Source organism: Rhinatrema bivittatum, chromosome 6 (genome assembly GCF_901001135.1).
Source record: "Rhinatrema bivittatum chromosome 6, aRhiBiv1.1, whole genome shotgun sequence".
Lineage (NCBI taxonomy): Eukaryota > Metazoa > Chordata > Amphibia > Gymnophiona > Rhinatrematidae > Rhinatrema > Rhinatrema bivittatum.
Window position 1 is genome coordinate 184,692,824 of NC_042620.1, and position 23,797 is coordinate 184,716,620.

The 23,797-nt window shown below is 43.4% G+C and overlaps 1 protein-coding gene across 1 annotated transcript in view; it reads left to right on the top strand.

Annotated features, from left to right (window-relative positions):
- Window positions 1-23,797, top strand: part of BMPR2 (bone morphogenetic protein receptor type 2) — a 680,472-nt gene that overhangs the window by 650,533 nt on the left and 6,142 nt on the right. Inside the window, exons 11-12 of the mRNA XM_029606286.1 lie at window positions 8,078-8,250; window positions 11,202-12,469. Coding sequence (XP_029462146.1) covers window positions 8,078-8,250; window positions 11,202-12,469 — 1,441 coding nt within the window. The remainder of the gene's footprint in view (window positions 1-8,077; window positions 8,251-11,201; window positions 12,470-23,797) is intronic.

Here is a 23,797-nt window from a genome sequence, read left to right on the forward strand (position 1 = left end):
ACCCCGGAGAGATGAGGCGCCCCGGTGGCAGAGAGCGGAAAAAGGAGGACGAAGACTGCGGAGACAGCCTGGACCGCATGGGGCCGCCGCTCCGGATAAGGGTTGACATTTCCTCTTTATCTGACCTTTACAGGAAGGATTGGTTGCTTTCTTTTTCTCCAGTGAGGTTCTTGTGCACGCGATAGCTCTCCCTGGATAGGAGGGAATTGTAAGCGGCATTCATGGACTTTGTTACTTTCTATTTACTGGGACAAGAGTTGCACTACTATTGAGTTACTGTTATGATCAGGTCTTTTTCTGTTTATCAATTGTCTACGGTTTATTGGGCGGGTAGGGAAGTTGTGGGGGATAGGGTACACTTCGCATGCACCACGGCAGACCTCCAATGGTGGAGTATTCCCGCATGAGGGAGTGGGATACTATCGGAATTGTTAGGGGACACACTGGTATTTATTGGTTATCGGAAGTGGGTGGTATAGCTGTTTTTATGGGCGGTTACCAGTACTGGCCGGGGTATGGGTCTGTTATCAGTGGGAAGGTATCCAGTTTTGGAGACGGTCGGTTACAGGGGATGAAGGTTGACCTGGAGGGTGGTGGACTCTCCACCGTTGGTGGGCAGTATGGCAACTAAATTAGTATCCCTTAACGTAAAGGGGCTTAACACGCCACGCAAGCGACAACTCTTACAGAGGGAATTACTTAGGCAAGGGGCGGGCATAGTTTTTATCCAAGAAACGCACATTAGGAAACATCATCAAAAATTATTGCACTTTCCACAGTACCCAACAGCGCTATGGGCAGCTAGCACGAAATCTTCTAAATACGCTGGGGTGGGTATACTTTTTGCGTCCACTTTTGCACATGAGGAATTGTTTCATATCTGTGACTCCCAGGGGCGATTTGTATTGGTTAAGATACGTGTGGGTAAGCAAGTCCTCACCCTGGTAAATGTCTATTTCCCTAATGCTTCGAAGACCCAGTTTCTTCGGGAGCTTAGTGCTTTATTGCGCAGACATGTAGAAGGGGAACTTATAATAGGGGGTGACTTCAACTTTGTTCAGGCCCCATTGTTAGACTCCAGCTCCGGGAAGATTTCTGACCCCCAAACCAGGCGCAAATGGAATGAAATTCTGGAAGACTGGAATCTAGTGGATGTTTGGAGGGTCAGATATCCGAAGTCTAGAGCTTATACATTTTACTCACACGTCCATAGTACATACACGCGAATAGATTGCTTCTTTATGTCTAAGACACTACAGAATTCGGTTACACGAACTGATATTGACAACATCACCTGGTCGGACCATGCACCGATTTGGTTGCTGTGTAATTTTAGAGACCTGGATAAGGGGTTTCGGTCCTGGCGTCTCAATGATTGTTTGCTCAAAGACGCTACCTTTGTCGGTCAATTGGACACCACGTTGAAAGAGTATTTTCCGACCAATCAAACAGAGGGTATGTCCCCGGTGGTTGTATGGGAATGCTCCAAGACGGTGGTTCGGGGGGTGTGCATTGCCCGAGCTGCACACTGTAACCGGGAGAGGGAGCGTAACCGAACAGCTTGGCTACAGGAGTTGACCCGACTGACCCAGATTCATAGTCGTACCCAATCTGGAGCTACCTATCGGAAAATTTTAGCCCTCAAAGATAAATTGAGAACTTTAGAGGACACTGCAATTAGCCACCAGCTGATGCTTCTTAAACATCAGTTCTATGAGGGCGGGAACAAGGCGGGAAAGTATTTGGCCCGGCAGTTGAAAGCGGCGCAATCTAGAACAACCATACCCAAGATACAAAAAGCTCCAGGGGCTATGATCACAGTGTCAGAGGACATAAGGAAGGCCTTTACTGACTTTTATTCTACCCTATACACACAGGACTCCACTATTAGAGAGGCGGATATAGAGGGTTATTTAAATACAGTACAGTTACCGGCCCTTAGTGAGTACTGGCAACAAAAATTAGACAAGCCGCTAGAAGTGGAGGAGGTTCTGGCTGCCATAAAGCTACTTAAACCTGGCAAAGCACCTGGATTGGATGGCTTCACGGGAGTGTACTATCGTAAATTTGCTTCCCACCTTGCTGAACCTCTAACGAGGGCTTTTAACTCCCTTCTTGAGGGTAAAGCTTTAACAGCTGAATCTAACACAGCTGGAATTACAGTGCTGGCAAAGCCAGGTAGGGACCCCACTAAATGTAGTTCATATCGCCCCATCTCATTAATCAATATTGATTTGAAAATATTGGCCAGAGTTTTGGCGGCCAGACTTAATGGGGTCCTCCCTGAACTAATCCACAACGACCAGGTGGGGTTTGTTCCGGGTCGCTTAGCGGCCGACAACGTGCGGCGGATTGTTAACATAGTCGACTTAGTGCAACAACAGCAAATCCCGGCGGTGCTTTTGGCGCTAGATGCAGAAAAGGCGTTTGACCTAGTACATTGGGAGTTTTTGTTTAAAGTACTGGGCAAGATGGGTTTTGGGACTGCGTTTATGAATTGGATCAGGAAGCTATACGAGGCTCCTTTGGCCAGGGTTAAGGTTAATGGTGGGTATGGCCCTCCCTTTGCTATACAGCGTGGAACGAGGCAGGGATGCCCATTGTCGCCCCTCCTCTTCGCATTGTTCCTAGAACCCTTTGCTATTCGGATACGTGCGGCAGAGAATATTAAAGGGATCTGGGGAGGCACTGTTCACTCTAAAATCTCACTCTTTGCAGATGATGTTATGATGACTCTCTCTGATCCTGAGACGTCTTTGAAGGGAGTGATGGATGAACTGAGGGGATTCTCGGCGGTCTCCGGGATGCGCATCAATTATGATAAATCGGAAATCCTTAACTTAACACTCTCCCCTACTACCGCAAAAGCCCTTCAAACACAATTGCCTTTTCTATGGGCCCCCTCCTTTTTGAAATACCTTGGGGTTAAAATTGGTCCCCATGTTAACCAGCTATTTGCTTTAAATTATGCTCCCCTGGTGGCTAATATTCGAGAAAATTTAAGACGCTGGGACCGTCAGATATTCTCATGGTTGGGACGGTTGGCCATTCTTAAAATGAATGTCCTTCCCCGGTTTTTGTACTTCTTTACTACTCTCCCTATCAGCATACCCTCTACCCTGCTTAAGCAATGGCAGCAATTAGTTTGTGGCTTCATATGGCGGAGACGCCCGCCTAGGGTGGCGAGGTCCGTTTTGTATCTGCCTAAGGATAGGGGGGGTCTACATCTACCTAACTTATCCTGGTACCACGCTGCGGCCCAGTTGCGCGCGTTAGTGGCCCTTCATGGCTCTAGAGATATTCCTCAATGGGTGAGGTTCGAGCAAGGGCTGTTAGGGTCCTTTCCTATTACAGCGCTGCCGTGGCAACCTAGTGTAACGTGGGGCAAGTTTGGGTATTTTCCTTTTGCTTTGCGCACCACCATGCAGATCTGGCAACGCTGGAAAACAAAGTTAGTAGGCCCGGAACAACACTCTTTACTAACCCACTTATTTACCAACACGGCAGTACCTAGCTCAGAGTGCTCTGTGGGTCTTAGAGAGTGGCGGCAGTCTGGGATTCTATGTTTGGGGCATATGCTGCAACAGGGTAAGATGCTCTCCAGACTTCAACTCAGTGATTTGCACCCTGGACGAACCTTGGATTTTTTGGTCTACGCTAGAATATCGTCCTTTATTCAGACGGGTATGCGGCGCGGCTCCTTGAGGGCTAAAAATACCCTATTTGAGACTATGTGCCAACATGCCTCGGTACTAAAGGGGATTATATCCAAAGTTTATACCATGTTTACTAATATCACGCAGGTGGTCAACAAATATAGGGCAATGTGGGACTTAGATTTCCCAGGTAGTTTGTCTGATCAGGATTGGGACCACATTTATACTTTAGCTGGCAAATGTTCTATATCCGCGGGTGTACAAGAGAACTGTTACAAAATGCTATATCGCTGGCATTATACACCTATGGCCCTACACAGATTTTACTCTCATATTCCTGATTGCTGTTGGAGAGGATGTGGGGCGCAGGGCACTTACCTTCATATATGGTGGTCCTGTCCTAGCGTTCAAACCTATTGGCAGGGACTGTTTCAGTGGATTTCACAACTCTTACGTGTGCCCTGTGTGGCAGAACCCTGGCATGTGCTCCTAGGGGTACCTCTGCCGGAACAAAATACCACGACCCAGAAGTTGATTTTGCAAATCTTTATTGCAGCAAGGACAGAGTTGGCTATCCACTGGAAGCAAATTCAGACGCCCACAATTGCAGCGGTACAGCATCGTCTTTTCTTATTATGTCAACTGAGCAGGCTTACTGCTGTCCATCAGAACCGCTTACCTTCCTTTCAGGCGGTTTGGGGTCCCTTTCAAAAATGGGTGGCTGATCCCAATTCTCCTTGAGGTCCCCGGTGGCAGCTCTGACATGCCCACCCGCCAGTTGCTGGCACCACTTATACTTTTCCAAGCATTTACGTACCACAGTTTTGGGCAAAATAGGATACCAGTGTGGGGGGGGGGGGGGGGGGGGGGAGGGAGTTGGGGGAACTTTTCTGGTTCAAATGTTTATTATGTTTCATTAGCATGTTGGGCTACTTTATTTCATTTCTACATGCAGTTTATTATTGCGGAAGCTATTTTGACTTTTTCTATCTCTTGAATTAGTTGCCTGCTGTACAGTAATGGCATGATTATTGTGTTCCTGTTTGTTCTTCATTTTGTTCCACCATGTATTCTGTTGCAGCGGGTTTCCGCTGATAGTCTGTAAATTGCATATTGCTGTTTTCTGTGGCCTGCAAATAAAAACAGATTATATACAAAAAAAAAAAAAAAAATCCCCAACAATTACCAGGTGCCGTTCAGGTAGTGCATCCAGAGTGTCACCCAGATTTGCCAGGAAGACCCGCTGTCCAGTGTTGGGAGCATAAAATTTAATAGTGTATAAAGTTCCTTATCCATTTCTAATTGTAGCAATAAGTACCGCCCCTGTGGATCAGCAACTGTTTTAACAACTGTACCTTGCAGGTCCTTATGCAAGAGAATACTCACACCTGCATATTTTGCCTGTTTGGATGCCGCCGCATGATATTGACGAGGATATAAAGGCCACATTAATAAACATTCATAGCGCTTTTTAAAATGTGTTTCCTGTAAAAACAATATATCTGCTCTGGATGCCTGGGCATCATTTCTAAGCGTCTGCCTTTTCTGGGGACTGTTCAAGCCCTTTACATTGAGGGACCATAATTTTAGTGACGCCATAGTGTCAAACACATGTCCCCTCCGGCACCCCTACCTCCTGTCGTCCCCGGTTGTCCTGACATTTTCAGTTATCCAGTCGCCCCAGGCACTCAACCCCAGCCACAAATAGCTCAGTTTGGTATTTATCATGCTGTCATTCTGGTTAATGTTACATGTCAATGTATGCCGTATACAACATCCATGTAGGTTATACAAGGTATCCCCTCCCACCTCCCTCCCCTTCCCCTGAAAACCCGTTGCTTTTCACAGTCCGGTGCTAAAGGCACCACTGTGTAAGCCATGGAGGACGTGATCCCCATCGGAGCCTGCCCTACCCTCCCCGAGCCTCTCCCCCTCGCAAACAGACATTGTGAAACATATCAAAAAAGAACAATAAACCTCATCATAACATAGCGTATCATATGTGAAGAAACAGAAATAGCATATGTAACTTCCAAGTGGCAGTTCATCTGCTCACCACATGAGAAAAGAACCTGTAATCCAGATAAATTGAGAATGTTCATCCTTTTCCTATCTCCTGATCTGATGTATAGTCTCCAGAGTGTCTACGCAGCCGTTTACCTCCGTTGTGAACCCTTTGCCAGCGGTGGGTGTCTGCTGGAGCAGATGAGGCAGGCCTGTCCAGGGCCGACAGTTTCACTGAGTGTCCAGCATCCTTCAAAATGGCCACTGCGTCCACAACGGTCACCACTTTGGATATGGTGCCCTCAATAGTGAGCGCGATACCAAAGGGAAACAACCACCTGTAATGCAGGCCTTCTTTTCTGAGCACTGCGGTGATCTCCTTGAATTCCATCCTCTTTTTTAATGTTATTGGAGAAAGATCTATATAAATTTGAATTTGATGGTTCTCCCAGGACCACAAGTGTTGCTTTCTAGCGATCTGATAGATTTTTTCTTTTACAGTGTATTTTGTGAAGCAAACGATGATGTCTCTAAGTTTGCCATGAATTCTGGGGCCCAAAGAGCGATGTGCCTGATCCAATTCAATGGGAATGGGAGTACCATCCTCTGCAGCGGCGCCCTCTTGTTATAATAAAAACAAGCAGAAGCGCTGAATAGTGTCTCCGCAGTCCGCATAAGTTTCTGTTTCAGGTATACCCCAAAATCTCAAATTATTACTCCTACTGCGATTTTCTAAGTCTTCCAGTTTAGCATTTACAGCTGCTGTATCAGTGGAAAATTGTTCAGAGGCTTTTTGCAGAGCTTCAATTTTCAAGGCTTGTGCCTCTAATCGGATGTCGCAATCATCCACTCGCCTTCCAATTTCAGCCATTTCTTCCCGCAGGTCCGCCACAGCTGTCAGGAGTTCTCTTTTATTGTCTTTATTTTCCTTCCTTAAGTCCCCGAACCATTGCCAGAACTCGTCCCTTGTGGGGAGATCAGATACCGACAATCCCTCTCCCTCCGTCTCGTTCTCCCCACCGGGTGTCGGATTACTCAAGGCCAGGGCTTCCGTAGCTCCACTAGGCCCGTCTTCCTCGCCGGCGTTTTTTGTGAACGCGAACTGCTTGAAACCCAGACCTTTCTTCTTGTGCGCCATCGCGGGGCTGCCGCTGGAAATTCGCTGCATTTTTGCTCGCGTTTAGGAGGTTTAAGACTCACCTAAGTCTGTTTTGGAGGCTCGGAGATGGCAGGAGCACGAAGTCATGCGGCCATCTTGCTCCGCGGTGAGAGCGCCCCACCCTGAAATTTTTAATCGTGCACGCATGTTTTAAAATGCACCAACCGCACACATATTCTTCATTTTAAGAGGTTACTTGAGCACAGCTAGCATACACCTGTCTTCCATAGGACCTTGTGGGCTTTTACATGTGTATGTCAGTAAATTTTAAAACATGCTTGTGCTAGGCACATTCCCAGTTTGTCCAGTTAATATTGAGGTCTTTCAGACCCCTCTTCATCCAGCACATCCCCTAGTTGATCCAGACCACTTACCCTGTCCTCTAAGCTGTACAACTCGAGATCTGCAGACTTGCTCCTTATTATTTATATATACCAACATTTGATCTCAATCGAGATATCACACTGGTTTACATTCAGGTACTGTAGGTATTTCCCTATCCCCAGAGGGCTTACAATCTAAGTTTTTGTACCTGAGGCAATGGAGGGTAAAGTGACTTGCCCAAGGTCACAAGGAGCAACAGCAGGACTCGAACCTTGGTCTCTTGGTTCACTGCTCTAACCACTAGGCTATTCTTCCTCCCACTCCTTATCAGAAGCAGCAGGAAAGTTACAGGCATATCTTGATTATGCAGGCTGCAGTTTTTGGTTTTAAAATTCAGCGTTACGTACGTAAATGTTGGCCCTGCCTCAGAACACCCATGCTCTGCCCATGCCCCTTCCCTTTCCCGCCTCCTTATCCCTCACGCAGGCACTGATACATACACATGTATTTTGCGGCTTTTTAAAATCCACGTTACTTGCACACGGCCCACATTTGCACTTATGTGAGCATTTTTGCATGAACAACACTTTTAAATTCAACCTATTAATGAACAGATCTCACTGCTGCTCCTTGTGACCTTGGACAAGTCACTTTACCCTTCATTGCCTCTGGTACAAATTTATATTGTGAGCCTCTGGGGACAGCGAAATACCCACAGTAAGGGAATGTAATCTGCTTTGAAGAGCTGAAAAGCAGAATATAAATTAAATAAATAAGATAGTTACAAATTCCTTTTTGTGCTCCATGGATAATGTAGAGTTGTATTATCTTCTGTTAGTTAATACAACAATTTAAAAAAAATAACAAATCTCTTAAAAAGAACCAAATAGATTAGAAGAAGAAGTGCAGTTTTCATTCCAGGTTTCTCTTGCAGGCTGTCAGATCACTGAAAGAGACAATCGATGACTGCTGGGACCAGGATGCTGAAGCCAGGCTGACAGCACAGTGTGCTGAGGAGAGAATGGCTGAACTAATGATGATCTGGGAGAGGAACAAATCAGTCAGTCCGACAGTCAATCCAATGTCTACTGCTATGCAGAACGAGCGGTAAGTACAAGTAAGGAAGGGCGAGCGGTGAATAGCAGGTAAGGAAGGGCTGGGGAAAGTTAACGAGTCACGGTGTGAAAAATCTCAAGTCTCATGGCTTGAAGCTAATTAAATTCTATATCAGAAAAATAATATCAGAGGCATAGTTATACATTAATACAGCGAAGCAAAGTCTGTATTGAGTTACTGAGGAAATGCACAGGTATTACAGAAAAATAGGATCAAGAGAGAAATGATAAAGAGCTTGAAACATTTTCTGTCAAGTTCATTGATACTCTGTCAGCTGAGAGACAAGTTGAGGAAGTCACTGGGTCCTAGCCCTTCAGTTTCCTCTTGACCAATTATAAGATCCCTATGCCTTTACCATTCAGAACCTCACAGAAACAACAAACCCCAAACATTGTTTTCTTTTTTTATAAACTGTAAACTATATTATTTATTTTTTTATTTACAGTTTTTGACATATTTCTCAGTATTAGCCTAATAGCAAATTTTTGTTCCAACATATGCCAAGATCTTTGTGCTGAGAGTGCTAAAGTAAAGCAGCAGTGTGTCCTGCTTGCTTCAAAACTACATTTGCAATGAATAGGAAGAGACTAAGGGGGATAAAGGGAATGGTGACGTAATCAGTTTTTGTTTTTTGGGGGGTTTTTTTTATCAAAACCTGACTGGGAAATGAAAACTGACGTTCCATGAACCGAGGCTCTGAGAAGCGCCAGACAACCAGTTACAGCATCTCCTGCTCCTTCTTAGTTCCTCCTTGGCGATTAGTCATTGTCAAACCACTGATTAGATGCTGCACAGAATGTAATTTTGGCAGCAAGTAGGGGGTATTCTCTTATGAATATTTAAACTTGTAAATTACTCAGTGAACAAAATGTGAATATAAATTTTATATGCCAATCATCAAAGTACCCGTAGACCTGCAAGTTAATTTTCAAAGGGAAACTCCCTGTAGAGCCCTGGGAAAGCAGATACTTTGTGCCCTTGTATTTTTGCACTTCTTTGGATCAAGTGCAAAAGTACCCATGGGCAGTATGTGTGAGCTGTTAAAATGAAATCCCCTGAAAAAATCATACACTGTCATTTTGTAATAACTGTGCAACTCTAGTATATTTTCTGAAATAAACAAAATTTTCTATAAAATGAAATCCCCCGCACATACCTTCCCTCCCACTACCTAACCCTGTCCCCTTTTTTGCTGTAATTAAAAGTACCTCTGCAATTGAAGAGAGGGCAATTTTCAAGTACCCCATTTCCAGAAATGGCTTTGAAAATTGCCCTCTTTTGGGGGTAATTTTATAACACTGCATAATTTATACTAGTTTTCAAAGTGGACTTATGCGCATATGTTTGCTTTGAAAGCTAACCCAACAAATTTATCTGCACATAATTACGCCTGCTAAAACATATGCAGAAAATTTTCTGGAAATTTTACACACAACACTTTTAAAATCCAAGAATATGTACATGAAACTCCCTTCCCAACTCTACCCTCATGAGCAGTTTCCCCCCCCAGAAGCACCTCCTCTCTGTCCAGTTAAATTTATGTGTGAACAGGACTTTCGTGCCAAAGTTTATTCGCATATCAGGTAGGCAGTTTTAGAGGAAGGCCATGTCTGTGATCTTTGAAAATTACCTTCATTAGGATAAATGTCAGATGAACAAAAATAAGTTTTTCATAGTTTTACAGCATAGATAGCTCTTCAAGATGAAAAAAAAATACTATGCTTTGTTTTTCCTCATGAGGGAAAGGCTGGTACAATACTACTCTGAGCATGAAATTTCATACAATGTTGAATGCCAGAAGCGTACTCTGGTAGGAACAACAGATTGGATAGCCACATGACAGTTGTCAGAGCTGGCTCTTTTATTGCACTGTTTTTACATTTTTGTTTTCAACTAACAAACACATGTTCCTACATATACTATTATAGAGAACTGTTTGTAAAAGCTAGAATAGGTCTCATTTATTCTCGGAAATACATGAATGCTACTTCATTAGGAATCCATGAAAGCTGATTATTTTTTGTAACTATGTGAGTTTACTTGAGGCATAGAAGGATGCTTCTAAATGAAGGAAAAAGAGCAAATTTGGAAAGGTATACCCCAGCAATTACTCACCAAGGATAAAATCCACTCACCATGTACTCCACTTCCTTCTCAATAATTGTTTTTGAGGACAGTGGGTAGCAGGAGTACATGGCAAGAGTATTTCTTCGTTGGTGAATGCACATCCCTTTCCCCACCCCCACTGCGGCTCTCTGTGGCTCCTCCTCCAGTCCTCCGATTCTGGTGCAATCCTTTTTCTCCTCTCCCTTTTTTTCCCCCACCCTCCTTGCACTGATTCCCCACCCTCACTTTCTTCTCTTCCCACCTCCCTGCACTCTATCTCCTCCTCTCTCCTCCTGTAGCCATATTCCTCTACTCACCCCATCTTCTGCAACAGTGCCTTCTTGCCTTCTGTAATCCCAGCCTGATGGGGGCCAAAAGTAGAAGCTCTTCATGCTAAGTATTGGCTGTCTTCAGCCCCTTTGGCTGCATGGGGAGGCAGCTTTAGTGTTTGTCTTCAGCTGGCAGGGTCTGAGGTAAATGCTGCTTCGAACATCAAACTCCTCCTCCACTTGTCTGTCTGTGTTTTGTTTTGTTTTTTAATTACATACATAACTTTCTGATGCCCAGAAAATTATGTGCATAAATTCTTGCGCATGTGCAGTTAAAAAATTACACAGACAAATCATCAGTCACATAAGTGTTCTTACAGTACTTACTGTAAAATATGCCTAATAAAACCTTGTAACATATTTAGCAGCTATTTTATGACAGTTGGTTGATAAAAAAAACTTTGTGTTGATTCAATTTCTCCTTTACAAAATCCTAGTGGAAAAAGTACAGGGTAGCTTATAAATAATGTCTTCTCAATCTAATATTCTTTTTTTATTTCATTTAAGCAACTTGTCACACAATAGACGTGTTCCAAAGATTGGGCCCTATCCGGAGTATTCTTCATCCTCCTACATTGAAGACTCTATCCATCATACTGATAGCATTGTGAAGAATATATCCTCTGAGCACTCAATGTCTAGCACTCCCCTGACCACAGGGGAAAAGAATCGAAACTCAATTAACTATGAGCGACAACAAGCCCAGGCTCGCATCCCTAGCCCAGAGACTAGTGTCACTAGTTTATCTACCAATACTACTAACACCAACACAACAGGTCTTACCCCTAGCACTGGCATGACAACCATATCTGAAATACACTACTCAGATGAAACAAATCTCCATGCTACAAATGTGCCAAAGCCTATGGGGCCAACTCCAGTTTGTCTACAGTTAACAGAAGAGGATCTAGAAACAAATAAGCTGGACCCAAAGGAAGTAGATAAGAACTTAAAGGAGAGCTCTGATGAAAATCTCATGGAGCATTCTCTCAAACAATTTAGTGCACCTGACCCACTCAGCAGTACCAGCTCTAGTTTGCTTTATCCACTGATAAAGCTCACAGCGGACGTGTCTGGTCAGCAGGATTTTACACAAACTGGAAATGGCCAGAATTGCTTTATTACTGATGTCCCACCTGCTCAGGCATATCCTCTCCCTAAGCAACAGAATCTTCCTAAGAGACCTACTAGCCTGCCCCTAAACACCAAAAACTTGGTAAAGGAGTCAAGGCTAAAATTTGGTGGCAAGCACAAATCAAATTTAAAGCAAGTAGAGACCGGAGTGGCCAAGATGAACACAATCAATGCTGCAGAACCTCATGTAGTGACAGTCGCCATGAATGGAGTAGCTGGGAGGATCCACAGTGTGAACTTACATGCCACAACTTCACAGTATGCCAATAGTGCAGTGGTATCTGGACAACCTACTAATTCAGTGTCACACATGGCCCAAGATATGCTGCAAAACCAGTTTAATGGAGAGGACAATCGACTGAACATTAACTCAAGCCCTGATGAGCATGAGCCATTACTCAGACGTGAGCAGCAAGCTATCCATGATGAAGGTGTTTTGGATCGTTTAGTGGACAGGAGAGAACGTCCAATGGACAATGGGCGAATAAATTCTAATAATAACAACAGCAATCAGTGTCCAGTTCAAGAATCCACTGCTGCTATGTCACCAGATTCTAGGCAGTGTCATACCAGAAGAGCTCAGAGGCCTAATTCATTGGATCTATCAGCCACCAATATTTTGGACAGCAACAGTATGCAGTGTAAGTATAAAACCTAAGCAGTTATACAAATTTGATTGTGTATAAAAGGAAAGCAAGATGTATTAACTGATACTTTTCCACTTCTGTTTAGTTACAAAATAGCTAATGGATTGAAGGAAAGGAGTCAGTATACTATTTAATAGCTATGGAATCTAGAGAATAGGGCATGCTTTGTTCAAAATTGAAATATTAGAAAAGTATATGTTATTTTTTCTGCCCATGTACTGAGGAAGTTGTATGTGTTAAAGACTTTGAAATGAAACTTTTCTTATTGGCACAAAGACAAGTTTTGAAAGATGATTCAACAAATGTACCATGGAGCTCTTCAACAAAAAACTTTGTATTTTTTTCCAATTTAAACCAAACTAGATAGGACTGTAGTTGATACATTTTTCTCTTTGAGTTATTTTGTTAAAATTTCTGATGAACAGTTACCATTGAGGTAAGTCAGCAGATAGATCATGTTTTCAGTGGTTGACTGACCAGATTTTATTCACAATGGCATGATTTTTGCATGTTTGAATTTAGAGGGCTATTTTTAAAGTCATTTCCTTGCACAAAATGGTGGTTTCTCTGAGTACACGCAGGATATTCTGTTCTCACAGGCGGGTGATGTCATCTGACAAAATTCAGTTTTGTGTGGTAATTGCACAGCTTTCAGAGCTTTCTTCATGTTCTGATGTGAATATGCAGGCCATCCCATGTCACAAGCATCGCAGAGGATCCCCCTAGGTTTCAATTTTTCCAGAGTCTAAATGTTTTGCTTTTTAGTGGTGAGTATTTTCACTGAAGAAATCTGTGGCTCTGATATTCAAAGTGCATTCAGTGCTATTTAGCCAGATAAGCGGGACTTAATGCAGGTAAGTAGCAGCCGCTGAATATGCTAAAAGTTACATGCACAAAAAGTAATCGTACTGGGCAGATCAGGGCCAGAGCAAGTTAGCCATATAACATATTTCTAATTACCAATATTCGGAGTTAACCATATAAGTATACGTGTAAGTTTAGACACCCCCTAGGGCAGGTCTAAACTTAGCCAGGTAGACTTATCCAGCTAAGTGTGAATATATACCATATAATTACTGACTTTGCTGTGCCGCTGAATATACATTGTAACTTAGCTGGATAATTTTAACTGGCTTAGTTATTGATATGGCCAGCTTTGAATAGTCCATATTTAGCAACTATGCAGCTGAGCTAGTTAGCTGGATAAACCTATCTGATTAACTTAGCTAGAATATTCAGCAGCTGCACTGCTAATATAGCCAGCTATCTAAAAGTTATCTGGCTAACTCTGAATATCGGAATTAGACAAATAATTTATCTGGCTAACTCAACTCCTTCCAGTTATGCTCCTGTTCTGCCCATCACTTAGCAGCAGTTGCTGATTCCAGGCAGATATTTAATAGTGCTGAATATCCACATCTTAGTTTTTTTCTTCATCTCAGAAGTTTCTTTCATTTTTGCTTGTCCATCTAGTGCATTGGTATTGGTGCATTGAGTGTCTTTGGTTGGGATTTTGTTAAAATTGAGTTGATTTTGTAGTGACTATTTTTTATCTGGTATCCATCAGCAAGAAAAAAAGGCAGCAGCTTCAGCAAATGCCCCAAGTACAAACCCATTATGTTTGTCGTGTGCTTAGCGTCATCCAGGACATTTTGGAATGCTCCACATGTAAAGAGCTGACTCGCAGAGGATCCAGGAGCTGCACTGAACAATGGCAATGCATTGACATCAAGGAAATCTCATACTTTATGAAGGCTGAACATCGATAAAAGTCATGGAGATAGGCCATCATCTAACTGCTAGATGATGGCCTATTTCCATGGACTCTAGCTTCACCCACCTGAGAGAAGTGAAGGATTCTGTCTCATCAATCTTGAGGGAACTTGATGCAGAATAGGGTTTAAAAGTGATTTGGATAAGTTTCTGGAGGAAAAGTCCATAAAACATTAATAGCCAGGTAAACTAGGGAAAGCCTTTGCTATCCCTGGGAACGAGTAACAAAAAATAGATCTACTTTAAAGGATCTGCTGAGTTCTTTGACAGGGCTCAGTAGACCCTTTTTTTATGAGTATTGAGCAAAAATGAAGAGGCATCAACATTAGTCCCAATTGGTGTGTGGTTATGAGAGCAGGGAGATACTAGCACTAGCATATGGCTTCCCCCTCAGAGAGAGCAGCTCACCCTCAAGAAAGTTTTGGAGATTGTTTCAACCTCCAAGGGCCCGGGTTACAACCACTGATAGACCTCAGGACACCCAGGAATATGTGACCTCATCTCTTGCTCCCCAGGCTACATTAGCATTGGCAGTTTTCAAGGAGGAATTAAACAGAAAAATTCAGGAAATTGCGTGCCTCCATTTGTCTTGTATCAGTGCATCAGAATCAAGAGCATCGAGATCTATGTGAACAGATGTCCAGCCTATCCTAGAAACTCATGAAACAATCAGCCCCAATGTTGATTTCCAGTGCATCAGAGGAGGAAATTTCCTTGAGGCATTGGGATGTAGAGTACTCCAGTAAATTGTATGCAGTCAGGCAGTCTCTCCAGCCCAAAGATGGGAAGTTGAGTCTGAGCATTCATTGGAATACGAATATGGATCTGAAGACTACTCAGGTCAGGAGGAGTCAACAGGCCCCTCTCCTCCACAAGAATGGAGAAAGTCTCCACCAAAGGATCTCTCCTTCACCAACTTTATAAGTCAATATCCAAGGATATTCATTTTCAGTTACAGAAGGAGGAAGAACCCGGGGCAAAAAATGTTGTACAACCTCCAGTTTCTCAATCCCCCTGAAGGATGTCATGATAGTGCCCATCCATGATATCCTCAAGATGTACAGATGAGATTGTGGGAGATCACAAGGATTACAAACTCATGAATAGTATGGGCAAAAACTTATTTCAGGCAGTCATGCTGCACAGCAGGATACCTGCCCACTAATTTGTATAACACTCTGCAGAAAATAAAGGATGATTCCACCTCACGTCCTTCCTATCTTCAGGGAATGTTCCAAGCACAATTCATTTTCTCAATTCCCTGAAGGATGTCTTAGCAGTGCCCGTTCATGATATCATTAAGATCTACAGATGAGAATAGGGGAGACTGCGCTTCTCTGTAGGACACCTGCTTTCTTCAATAGGAAGGAGAACTCGATGTACTGTGTCTAGAAGGCTTTAAGATTTGACAGACAGCTTTCTCATAAGTCTGTTGCTGAATCAGCTCTCAAGAAGGCCAAGAAGTCCAGGACTCATTCCTCAGTGTCCCTTAAGAAGGACTCCCATACCCTTGACATTGCTGGGGGAAAGGTTTATCAGAATGCTATGCTCACTTCCTCGTTAGCATTCAACCAGTTCTTCATGGGCCAATATTTGCATAACATTCTGCAAAAAGTCAAAGATTTATCTGAAGTTCTCCCTCAACAGAAGTCAGATGATCTGATGTCACTATTGGACAAGGGTAAGGAGTTCAGAAAACACTTGATCATAAGAACATAAGAAATGCCATGCTGGGTCAGACCAAGAACTACTGAGCCCAGCATCCTGTCTCTGACAGTGGCCAGTATGGATTGCAAGTATCCAGCAGATCCCAACGTATATCTGCCTTCATCAAGGGGCCAAATGTGTGTAAGATGTTGTTAGCGGCTTTTTTGCCAGTGCAGATGCCAAAACACGGTCCGTGTCGGGCTTCTACATTCTGAGCCTCTCTTACAGTGGATATACGGGCGTTTCTTCGTAATCTTTAAGCTAAGTAAAAAATTGCATCTTAAGAAGTCAATATAATACAATAACATGTTATGAATATGATCTTCACTATCGTTATGACTCTATCTCCATAACTGAACTTTGATTTCACAAAGCATAAAAAATTCATTTTGAGACCTATTATATTTATTGGTACATATAAGCTAATGCTATCTAGCATTATAATCTATGCCCACGTATGAGATCCATCAAATGAGAAAAACATTTTCACTCACAGTGTGTTTATTTGGGTTACAAATTCTTGGTTCTTTAGCCTCCAATGTTATGGTTATTAATGATACAGCTATTACCGCCCTCAGAATATTTTGAGAGATTTTTTTTATTCTGGGTCTGTAAGGGTACCATGGTGGTTTATAGAGCGTTCATGTTCTGAGGTACTTTCGGGCCTGGTGACAGCACATCACTTCTAGATGCATTCAGAGAGTGCAAAGAGCCATGATATTCACTGCAGACATCAGTAGAAAACATTAGTTTCTTAGCATTCAGATAGGTTAATCCACGACCAGGGGGTTATGCACCTCTACCAGCAGATGGAGACATTGCAAAACTGACATCATGGTATATATACCCCTGTTCTGACATCAGCCCGCCAGTATTCTCCGTCTCCAGCAAATGGTGGACGTGTATCTCCCTACTGGAGATTGCTTGTTAAAAAAAAAAAGAAAGGAAGGAGAAAGAGAAGGATTAATTATGCACCGCTTTTCCTGAGTAATACCTTATGGTCCCTCTCTCGCTTGAGTTCTCCTGAGGTGATATCTGGTGATCCCTTCCTCAGTCGAGTGCTCCGGTACAGTAGCCGGTTTCTGGCATGGACTTAGTTGCCAGGAGAGAATCAACTGAGAGGCTAGTGGGTGCAAGAAGCTGAGTACGGTGATGAAGGCATTAGCCCTCTCTCCCTGCTGCCGGAGATTGATTCTGTATTCAGCTGGGATGGGCTGAGCTCAGGAAAAGAGTTAAAAAAAATTTTTAAAGAGTAAGAAGAGAGAAATTTAGGGATTCCTCTCCCCTCTTCTATTACTAGTCTCTAAGCCTTGGTGCGCCAATCCAACATGAGTTCCCATCGACATGGAGGACTTGGAGAGTCATAGTAGTTGTGGCAGGTTGAGCGGCCTTTTCAGCTAGGCTTCGCTCTCAGGCTTCACTGAGCATCTCAGCTTGCGTGGTAGGCCACAATGGCATTCACACGCTTTTTCTGCGCAGGTTGCCCGCAAAAGCAGTACCTGATGTCAGTTCATGCCTGCACGTCCAGGCTGAGCATCTATCCATCTATATATATATGCGTCCTATAACTGGGCGTCCTTTTTTTGGCGTCCTGTCCGGTCTTGCCAGATATGGATGCACTATTGGATGCACAAGTGTTCAGCGCTTGTGTTGCTGAGCATGCTGCCTCTGAACATCCTTTTTCCATGGTGCTGGTAGCAAAGAAGCTCAAGTTTTCAATTTGCACGGCTTGCCATATTCGAGCATCACAGCCTGGGGTTCCCTCTAATCAGCACTGTTTGGAGACTCAGGGCAAGTTGTCTCACTGATTTTGCTGAGCCCGGCCCTTCCCAGCAGGTTGCAGGAAGGGAACTGAAGGGGGGCCTGTCAGAAGTTTCACCTGGTTTTGAAATTCCCCTAACTGGTTCATCAGTAGGGGAGGGCAACTGGGTGGGTGCCAGACCAACGACCCCTGGTTTTGCTATGGACTCTTCCTCCTTCTCGTGGGTGGAATTTTTTCAGGGGCTGAAGTCCTTTCTACAGGCACGTTTGGCAGAGCCAACCAAGCCTGAAAGTTCTAGATCGCAAGCTGCGGAATCCCTCAAGGCTGGTACTGCAGGTAAATGTCAGAAGGCGTTTCAGGCTGTTGTAGTTCACACTAATGAGGACCCGGATGGCACAGATGAGGAAGGCGATCTTCATTCCCTAGAGGATAGGGAAATTCCTCCAAGGTTGGAACCTTATAGAACAATGTTGCACTTCTTTCATAGAGATAAGTTCCCAGTGCTAATCTCTCAGACACTGAACATGCTGGGAGTACCAGGTACTGATCCCATATCTGAGCCAAATAAAAATCCTATTTTAGTTGCTTTGCATAAAGCATCATGTTTGTTCCCTGTTATGGATGCTATTCAAGAGTTGATTGATTTTGAATCGGGCGGACCAGAAGCTAATTTTAAAGGGGAATGAGCCTTGGAAGGTTTGTAAACCCTGGGTCCGGTGGCGAGAGAGCAGTTATGATTTCCGAAAGTGGATGCCCTGGTGTGATCTATCACCAAGCGGACGACCGTCCCGGTAGAAGGCAGAGAGGCATTGAAGGATGCTCAGGATAGGAGGATTGAGGCTATCCTTAAGCAGGCCTTTGAAGCAGTGGCAATAAATTTGCAAATAGCTTTTTGCTGCCTCCTTGTGGCTTGCACTTGTTTGCTTCTGTCTCAGGATGCCGATGAGACTGGTTTGAATTCCAGGATAGTGATGGAACCAGCAGCCACCTTTTTGGCAGATGCGGACTGCGACCTAGTCCGTACTTCTGCCAGAGGAGTGGCGTCAGTGATAGCGGCCAGGCGTCAACTGTGGCTGTGGAATTGGTCAGCTGATACAATTTCAAAATCTAATCTTACAAAATTGCCTTTTAAATGATCACTCTTATTTGGGGGTGAGTTGGAAAAAATGGCCGATAAATGGAGTGAGTCCCAGATTCCTAGGTTGCCAGAAGATAAGAAGCAGGCACCACACCCTTTCAGCACGAGAGGCCATATTAGGGGTTTCAGACATTTCCGACCCTACAGAGGAGTGGCTTCACAAAGGGTTAAACCTTTGGATAGGTCTCAGTCCTTTTGGCACAGGGAGCCCAGACGGGGTGCAGGCTTGGGTAGCAGTGCCTCCCAACCCCCTCAATGAAGGTGTATTGAACCTCCCAGAGCTAGAGATAGGGGGGTCATCTATCTCTGTTTTATTGGAGGTGAGTCAGGATCACGTCAGACTGCTGGGTTCTGGAGGTGATAAGGGTCGGCTATGCTCTGGAATTTCTTAACATTCCTCGGGACATGTTCATGGAGTCGCCCTGCAGCTGTCTGCAAAAGAGTCAGGCAGTAGAGACTATATTATCGAGGCTCCTGAGCTTGCAAGCTGTGATTCCAGTGTCCATATAACAAAGACCATACGGGCCGTTATTCCATTTATTTTGTTGTGCCCAAGAAGGGTTCTTTTTGGCCCATTTTTTGAATCTTGTAGACTTCACATCTTAAAGAGCTTGTTTCACCCACTGCGAGCTCCCTGAAGCAGCTCGCAGTGGGTGAAATGCTGTCAGTGTTGGAAGCCATTTGAGGTCAACATTACTGGGGACCTCGAACCACCAAGAATATCAAGCTAAGCCTTTTCTTTTGACCTTGTTGAAATTCAGGTTGTGACTCTGATCTTTTGGCATGAGATTATTTAACATTTTGAATGAAGAATTAAAATATAAACAGAAGAAGAAACATTTTTTAAAAACTGATTCTGCACCACACAGTAGACAATTGGGGATTTCACGTGTTATAAAGGTTTTTGGAGATAAAGAAAAACCACAAATATATAAGAAATAGTATAAAGGTTTCTTCTTGGAGATTTTTTTAACTAATGATGGTGCCTTGATTCACCTGATTGCAGGCAATCATTGCCATGATCAGGCATCTGATATATAGTAAGACCACAACACACATTGAAATAACTAAAAGATTGAAAGTAAGAAAAAAGGGGTGATGTTCCACATGGAGAAAAAAAACTTTATAACATAGTAACATATAGTAACATAGTAATGACAGCAGAAAAAGACCAAAATGGTCCATCTAGTCTGCCCAGCAAGCTTCCCAAGGTAGTAACTGCCGCTCCGTGCAGGTTACCCCCAGTTTCTCTTAAGGGTAGTAACTGCCGCTCCGTGCTGGTTTAGCTTTTTTATTTATTCCCATCCTCTAGCCTTTTAGGGATCCACATAACTAAAGGACTAGCCAAAATAATACATTTTTATTTATTTATTTATTTAAGTTTTTCTATACCGGCATTCGCGATAAAATCGCATCATGTCGGTTTACAATTAACAAGTAGATAGGGAACAAAAGGCAATAAATAACATTGATCTAAGTAATAATAATAACAAAATAATAGTAATAGTAGTAAAAAACGTTAAACAAGAGAAGGCTAAGGAATGCAGTTACAATAAAACAAGGGAGTAATATAACTTGGATCAGAGAAAAGAAGCATGGGTTTAAATATATATAACATATATGCCAGTCAATGTGCTTACAGCGTTGAAGAATTGCCCTTATGAGGTAGGGATATTAATTACTATGTTTAAGGCAAAGTCTGAGCGAATAGGTAATAATGGAATAGGTTTAGTTTAGTTCAGGAAAGGCATCATCAAGAAATACATCATCAAGGATCTTGACAATTAGGTATACATTCATATATAGCTATACTAAAACACCATATTAGAACAGCTGAAGATAAATATCTTTGTAAACTTGTGGATACCTCATAAACTTTACATGGGCTAGTATTGAATATTGGATACCTCATAAACTTTACATGGGCTAGTATTGAAAAGAATAGGTAATAATGGAATAGGTTTAGTTTAGTTCAGGAAAGGCATCATCAAGAAATACATCATCAAGGATCTTGACAATTAGGTATACATTCATATATAGCTATACTAAAACACCATATTAGAACAGCTGAAGATAAATATCTTTGTAAACTTGTGGATACCTCATAAACTTTACATGGGCTAGTATTGAAAAGCTTCACGTTCGGGTTTTGCAGCGTATTAAAGTGCTGCTAGGCATGTCAATCACTTTATCTTTGACTATGCTCCCCCTTTTTAATCATCGGTAACCACTTTGTTTACATTTATACCTTTTTAAAAATATTTTCATTCGTTTTAAATTTTTTTTCAAAGGATTATGCAGACGAAACCAGACAATTATCTGAGCTTGATAGGGCAGTCTATAACAACACCGACCCAACCCGACACGATGCATGTTTTGTGGGCTTCATCAGGGGTGGAAAACTAGTGCGGTGTTTTCTGTCTCTGTCTTTCTGCATATACTGCTGCCCGGCTTCAGTTCAGAACTTATACAGTTTCTGTTCAAGAATACATTCATACATGCCATGCTTTCCTAACATCTAATATTTTTCACTCCATAAGACGCACTTTTTTTTCCCCCAAAAGTGGGGAGAAAATGTCTGTGCATCTTATGGAGCGAATGTAGCGTCTCTCCCTCTCGGGGGCCGTCCCCTTCCTCCTCCCCCCAACTCAGCTCAATCAGCATGGCGGCGCAGGTCAAATGCACACCGCCCCCACGATCCTCTGGTGTGTCTGGACAGATGCGAGGGAGATGGCCCGCGCCGACCATGGGCCCCGATGCTGTGTGTCGTCCTCTGCCGGTGGAGCTCGAGCTCCCTGCCGGTCTGCTGTTCCTGGGGCACACCCCACTGCAAGGGCCGGCACAGCACAAGCCAGACATCAGCCGCCCGAACCACGTGGGCTACGGAGGCCCCTCCAGTTCAGACAGCTGGCATTTGACCTGCGCTGCACCAGCCTTCGCAGCAAGATGCACTCCGGAAACAGCAGACCGACAGGGAGCTGTTTGAACTGGAGGGGCCTCCGTAGCGCACGCGGTTCTAACAGCTGATGTCTGACCTGCGCCACAACGATCTTTGCAGTGAGATGCACCCCAGGAACGGCGGACCAGCGGGGAGCTCGGGCTCTGCCGGCGGAGGACGATACATGGCATCGGGGTTTGTGGTTGGTGCAGGCCATTTCCTTCTCATTTGTTTGGATGTATTGGAGGGTCATGGTGGGGGTATACTGCCTGGGATGGAGAATACATGACACAGACCTTTGCTTTTTTGGTTCTTTGTGTGGTTCAGTGATTTCTGATAAAATGTTTCTTGCATATGAAGCAATGTGGCTTTTCAGAACTGATTAGCAGTTTGACAGCTGAAATTAATGAAAAGCAAATAGAATTACTGCCTGTGCTGATTAAGTGGCTACCTGTTGAAATATTAGGAGCAAATTGCTCTCCTAAACAATGTAATATAGCCCTATTTATTATTGAACTTTGGAGTAGTCATGAAAGTTTAAAATAACTGGTGTGAGAGAGCTGTGTGTATGAGGGAGAGAGTCTGAGTGTGTGATTGTCTGTGTATATGTGAGGGAGAGCCAGTGAGTTGAGTGGGGGAGAGAGCTAGTGAGTGTGAAAGAGCCTATGTATGTATGTGAGGGAGAGAAAACCAGTGAGTGTGAGTACCTGTGTGGATGTTCTCTGCCTTACTATAAAAAACAAAACCAAAAAAATATCCCATGGACAGCCACCAGGGGGGAGCTCTTCATGGGGACAGAATTTTTTTTTTCTTATTTCCTCCTCTAAATCCTAGGTGCGACTTATGATCAGGTGCGAAAAATACAGTACCTTGTATAGGTGGAATAGCAGCAGGCTGCATGGCATCAGAGACAGGCAGGTTCATTCCAGGTTTTTCCCACATTGCAACTTTAGGGAGAAACTATGGACTAGATCCTAAAGTTCCAGAGAGGATGGATCTAGCTGTTATCCCAAAATATAGGTATCCAACAAGTTTCAGTAGAATATACATGCATAAGGTTCACGTATTTATGCTAGCAATAACAAACGCATGTATATTTGTTATCAATTTTAATTATATACACGTAATATTTACTTGAGTTTTCACCACCCATTTAAAAATACTAATCTGTTCAATTTACATGTGTAAGTAGATATAAAGGACTGGCTACCGGTGCTTGGTTAGTGCAGTTAGTGTAGCTGGGTTTAAAAAAAGGTTTGGATAAGTTCTTGGAGGAGAACTCCATTAACTGCTATTAATCAAATTGGCTTAGGGAATGGCCTCTGCTACTACTGGCTTCAGTAGCATGGGATCTTCTTAGTGTTTGGGTACTTGCCAGGTTCTTGTAGCCTGATTTGGCCAGTGTTGGAAACAGGATGCTGGGCTTGATGGACCCTTGGTCTGACCCAGTATGGCAATTTCTTATGTTCTTATGTTTTTACTTGCACTATTGCACAAACGTGTGGTGTACTCATGAGTAAGCCCAACTTCTATTCAGGGAGTTGGACCTTCTAGTCTATCAGGTGATGAAGATCTAACATCTCCACTATGGACATGAGTCTAGAAGAGTGGGGTCCTACAAGAAGAAGATCATTTGGGAGAAGATTTGCCAGAGTCTTTCACAGTAACTGCAGTGTGAACGAACTGAGCCATAAGTGGCAGGACCTCCGACGTCTCGTCAAGAGGAAACAGTCCAGGATGATAGCTGAGGGGCCTGACAGCAAGGTCAGTTTCATTGCAGCAGAATGGTTGGTGCTGATAACTATTTTAATGCAGCTGTGAGAGAGGTTGGCTAATTGGACACCTCCCAATCTAAACACCAGCAAAGTGAGCATTGTATATAGGAAACTCAGAAAAATGTGGGAATGAAACAATTTATTATGTATGGTCCTCATCCTGTGAAGGTCCTGTGCACGTGTATGCAAAGAGATGACCAACGAGCACCCCAGGCCTCCTAGCTTCCTG